We start from the raw sequence: 4,964 nt of genomic DNA on the forward strand, positions 1-4,964 counted from the left end.
AAAACTAGTCACCGTGTTCCTCCAATCCCTGTTGTTGCTTTTTTGTCATGGCCTTTTTGTTGTTGTTATTGTTTTGTTGCTTCCTTTTGCTCTGTCTTGTTTTTGTGCATGTTATTATGTCCTCAAGTCTGTCTAAATTACAGAGCCTGGATGAACAATCTGCAGGATAAAACAATGGGACTGATGGTTCCAGGGGAATATGGGAGAAGGGGATGTCAGGGGAAAGGAAGTGGTGTTAACAAACCCAGGAACAAGGGAAAAACCAGTGATCGAAATCAGTGGTGAGGAGGGTGTGAGAGGCCTAGTAGGGCGTGATCAATGGCAATGTCACCGAGAGGAAATACTGAAACCCGAATGAAGACTGAGCATGGTAGTGGGACCAGAGGAAAGTAAAAGGAAATAGAGGAAAGAACTAAGAGGCAAAGGCCATTTATAGAGGTCTAAATAAAGAAATGTACATATGTAAATACATTTATATATGAGGATGGCAAAATAGATCTATGTGCACATGTTTATAGGTTTAGTATTAGGGTAGCAGATGGACATGGGGCCTCCACTCAAGCACTCCCTCAATGCAAGAATACTTGGCTCTATTAACTTGGCACTCCATGATGCTCACCTTCCTGACACAATTTCTGACGACAAAGCAAGTACATAAGCAAATGTGGTGAAGAAAGCTGATTGAGCCTGGCTCTCAAAAGATATGGCGTCTAGGGTTTTAAAGACTTACAGGTAAACAATAAGCCATCTAGCTCTCTAGAAGCAACAAAGCCCACATGGAAGAAGCACACCAGGCTGCATAATCATGAGGTGTTGAAGGGGTTAGGTATCCAGTATCAAAAATCAAAAAATTCATTTCATTGTGGATGAGGAGGAGTGTGGATTGGGACCCAAAGCTGTTGTGTAGGAAACTGGACATCCCCTTACGGAAGGGTCGTGGGGGGGAGACGAACCAGTCAGGGTGCAGTGTAGCAATGATGGAACATAGAGCTTTCCACTAGTTCTTAAATGCTTCCCCCTGACCCCCACTATCATGATCCCAATTCTCCCTTACAAATCTGGCTAGACCGGAGAATGTACACTGGTACAGATAGGAACTGGAAACACAGGGAATATGGTGGGGTGAGGGGGTGGGGGATGATCCCTTCAGGCCCAGTGGTAAGAGTGGCGATACTGGGAGGGTGGAGGGTGGGTGGGGTTGAAAGGGGGAATTAATTACAAGGCTCTACATATAACCTCCTCGGTGGGGATTGGACATCAGAAAAGTGGGTGAAGGGAGACATCAGACAAGATAAAACACAATAATATTTTATAAATTATCAAGGGCCCATGATGGAGAGGGGAGCGGGGAAGGAGGGGAAAAAAGAGGATCTGATGCAAAGGGCTTAAGTGGAGAGCAAATGCCTTGTAAATGATGAGGACAAAGAATGAACAGATATGCTTTACACAATTGATGTATGTGTGGATTGTGATAAGAGTTGTATGAGTCCCTAATACAATGTTTTTTATAATTATCTAGGGTTCGTGAGAGAGCGGGGAGAAGGGACTCAGGGGTAAATAAGTAGCTGAAGCAAGGGGCTAAGGTGGACAACAAATATTTTGAGAATGATGAGGAAAATGAATGCACAAATGTGCATTACACAAGTGATGTATGGATGGATTGTGATAAGCATTGTATGAACCCCTGATAAAATGATTAAAAAAGAAAAAAGGAAGATCGTCAACAAGATGGATTGACAGACTGGCTGCACCAATGGACTTTGTGAACCTAAGAACAATGGTGAGCATGGGGCAGGGCCAGGCAGTGTTTCACTCAGTTGTGCCCAAGGTCCCAGTAAATATGATCCACTCAAAGCACGTACAAGTAACAACGGGAAACTCATTTACTATGTCAGGAAAGATGTCCAAGTCTTCGAAGAGTTAGAGGTCAATACCATGTGTGTGTGTGTGTGTGTGTGTGTGTGTGTGTGTGTGTGTGTGTGTGTGTTGAGTGGAGTGGGGTGGATTCCAAGAGTGTGAGTCCACCATGCAGGACGAGGGTGGTCAGAAGGTCAGTATGTGACCTAGACCCATCAGAAATGAAGGTCTGGGTCACCCCACCAGGCAAAATCCTCAGCCAGTTGAGGTGCTTGCTGAGGACAAAGTAATACAGAATGGGTAGTAGAAGAACATAGTTCTCTCAGTTACGACCACATGATCATTTCCAAAAGCCAGATTTGTAATTTTCAGAGGATTTACTTTATATGTGCTTATTGAATACCTGTCCTTTGTTCATGTATGATACATCAGATACAATTGGACTCAGTGTGTTTTCATTTATATGTATGATAGATGTTTGCTGGTAAGTGTGATTTCATTAAGTTCCAGAAATTACATAGAGCTAAAGAGTTGTCTACATGTGCCAAGTTGGCAAGGGTGGATTGAGGTAGTTAGGTTATTTTGACAACCTGACCAAAAACCATATGTGGGTTTAATTGAAGGACAGAGAGAGAAATGGCTCGGCAAGCCTTCCCTTTTTTGTCTCCTGCTCTTTGATCATCAGACCAGTGTGATGATCAGATCAGGCCCTTGACACACAGCATGTGAGATCACACCGATGATGCCTGCTCACACGGACCCAAACATAGAACCACAGCAGCAGAGGCCAGGTCACTCGTGCTTAAGCCACTGTAGTCCCTGCAGCTCAGGAAAGCGGCCCAGAGAGTAAGCGTCCACCTGGACTCAAGCACATGGTCTAACCTACTCACTGCCCAAGCGCCCTAAGCTATCAGACCATTTAACTTAAGGTGTAGGGAGTGGAAGGCAACCAGGAGGCCCGGTAGAAAAACAGAGATCCAATCTGGTGTCAAGACACGGGTATATCCCTCTAGAAGTGATCATCTTGGGGAAGAACTTGGTATCTTGGAGAATCAATAAAGCAATGAACCAGCAATCAACTGTTCTGCCCAAATGTAAACACACCCCCAAAGAAGGAGCAACAAGGCAAGTGTGAGCGGAAGGAGACACTTTATTGAGGTGGGGATTGGCTCGCCTCTGGGCTGCACCAGGCTCACTGGATTTCCCCGGAACAAGGCTCGGCTCCGTGGCTCTGGTTGTGGTAGTCTGTGCCTATATCGCCCAGGGTGGACAGAAACTCGGAAAACTCAATCTTCGCATCCCGATTCTTATCCTTCTTCTCAAACAGGTTGGCCAAGTAATCCCTCTTTCTTTTCTCCTGCGGAAAGATAGGGTGCACACAAGCAAAAGCCTATTACTTGTGAGATTTAATTGGGGAATGGCAGAAATGACTTGGGGGGTGGATGGCAGTTGTATAGGATGTGACCTTGGCAGAGGAATAAATGAGAAGTGTGGCTGCTCCATTCAGATCCCTCAACCCCAGACCCCTGAGATGGGAAGCAGGAGCATGCTGAGCACTTTCTGAAGGAGCCATACCAATAAAGGAGGCAGGGGCCCTCCTCCCACCAGGCACCATCTGCATTCCTCTGAGGTCCAATTGCTATCTCTCTTCATGCCCACCCTGCAACATGAGTTCCAGATTTCCTTTCCTTGGGGCACAGGTTTTTATAAATTTTACCGGGAAGTCCCACATCTCTACAGGAAACCCCAGTGTGAGAATAACGCTGGCCAAATGCAAAGTCCTATGTCCACGTGTTCCGTGGTATGATTTCTATTGGGCTGCATCTTGAGGAAGTCCCACTGATCCCAGAGGAACCAATGTAGGGCAGGGAGACTCTGAGGCAGATGGTGGAGGTAACTGTAGTCAAACCCAGCACGCGACAGCCTTTCAAATCACACCACTCCGCTGGTCAGCCCTTTACAACCCTTTATATCTGTATCAGATTTGTCCGCTCACAAATCACTTCTCCTTTAGGACATCTTCCCCTTGGTGTGAATAATGGCCCTCGGAAGACATTCCAATCACAGAGTATGTGCAACGTGCTCCAGTCACACACTATGCAGCTTCAAAGAGTAGAAGGAGAGCCCAGGGAATCTCACTCTGCACTTGAGACTCCATTCACTATATCATCTTCTGTACTTGGGGTAGCCCTAGAATTTGTTGGGATGTGGGGTACAAGGTGACCCGGGAAAGACAGCTGGGATGCACTGCTAGATTCAGGATCAGACAACCACAGGGGATCCAGCCTAAGGCCCAACACTGGGCATCCTGCCCAACTCACACAGTCACAGAGGAAGTTGGGGAAATTGTCCTTCATCATTTTCAGCAGGTCACGCTTGTTGATGGTGTCATCCTGTCCAGTGTATTTGTGAAACAGGTCGATCATGCCCATGATGGACTTCTCAGCTTGGGTGTTGCTCATCTTTGCTTTCAAAGAACTGCAAGGGAAAAGATAATGACCTTGAATTCCTATCCACAGGACAACATAACATTTCTGAGTGAGATGGTGCGGAAGGGCTTGAGGAGCAAGGGCAGGTAGGCCTGAGAGGGAGGCAAAGGGATTTATAGTTCTCTGTGTGTTGGAATGAATTATCTCCCAGAGTCAAGGGTGAGACTGGCTGTCCCAGTCCGTGACTGGGGAAGTGAGGAAGAGTGTGAGTGTGAGCAGAGAACACGGCCTATCAGAATGACGAGGAGGGGAGAGGAGGTTTCCTAGACCACCCCAGAAGTGAGAGACTATTAGCACAGTCCGTTGGTTTTATCTATTCCACAGGATACATGAACAGAACCCCACCCTCTTTAGGCTATTCAATGGGAGAAGTGGGGAGTTGGGGTCCTTTGGGTTGTCAGCAATCCAAGACCATCAAGTGTTTGTTCTTCTCTAACCTCTGAACTGCAGGGCTTCACAATTTTTATATCAAGAGAAGGTCTTAATTTAAGACCCCTGAAGCAAGACTTTCTTCCAACACTCAGAGGTCTAGCCTGGACTGAAACTCAAATCAGAGAAGTGGAGCCCTGTGATTCTGCCCTCTCACTTTCTAGAGCATCCTCAAGACAACCTGGACTC

At 46.4% G+C, this 4,964-nt stretch overlaps 1 protein-coding gene across 1 annotated transcript; it reads right to left on the minus strand.

Annotated features, from left to right (window-relative positions):
* Positions 1-3,049: 3,049 nt before the first annotated feature.
* On the minus strand, positions 3,050-4,319 carry LOC142437081 (protein S100-A7-like). The gene is made up of 2 exons (XM_075540377.1): positions 4,179-4,319; positions 3,050-3,214 (listed from the first exon to the last, which is right to left on the minus strand). The coding sequence occupies exons 1-2, from the start codon at positions 4,317-4,319 to the stop codon at positions 3,050-3,052; spliced, it is 306 nt and encodes a 101-aa protein (XP_075396492.1).
* Between the last annotated feature and the right edge of the window lie 645 nt (positions 4,320-4,964).

Source organism: Tenrec ecaudatus, chromosome 1 (genome assembly GCF_050624435.1).
Source record: "Tenrec ecaudatus isolate mTenEca1 chromosome 1, mTenEca1.hap1, whole genome shotgun sequence".
Lineage (NCBI taxonomy): Eukaryota > Metazoa > Chordata > Mammalia > Afrosoricida > Tenrecidae > Tenrec > Tenrec ecaudatus.

Excerpts from the sequence above, each read along its gene's own strand:
- LOC142437081 (XM_075540377.1), bottom strand. The coding sequence starts at position 4,319 with ATGAGCAACACCCAAGCTGAGAAGTCCATCATGGGCATGATCGACCTG. Across the intron at positions 3,215-4,178 it reads CCAACTTCCTCTGTGACTGT|GAGAAAAGAAAGAGGGATTA; the intron begins GTGAGTTGGGCA and ends ATCTTTCCGCAG.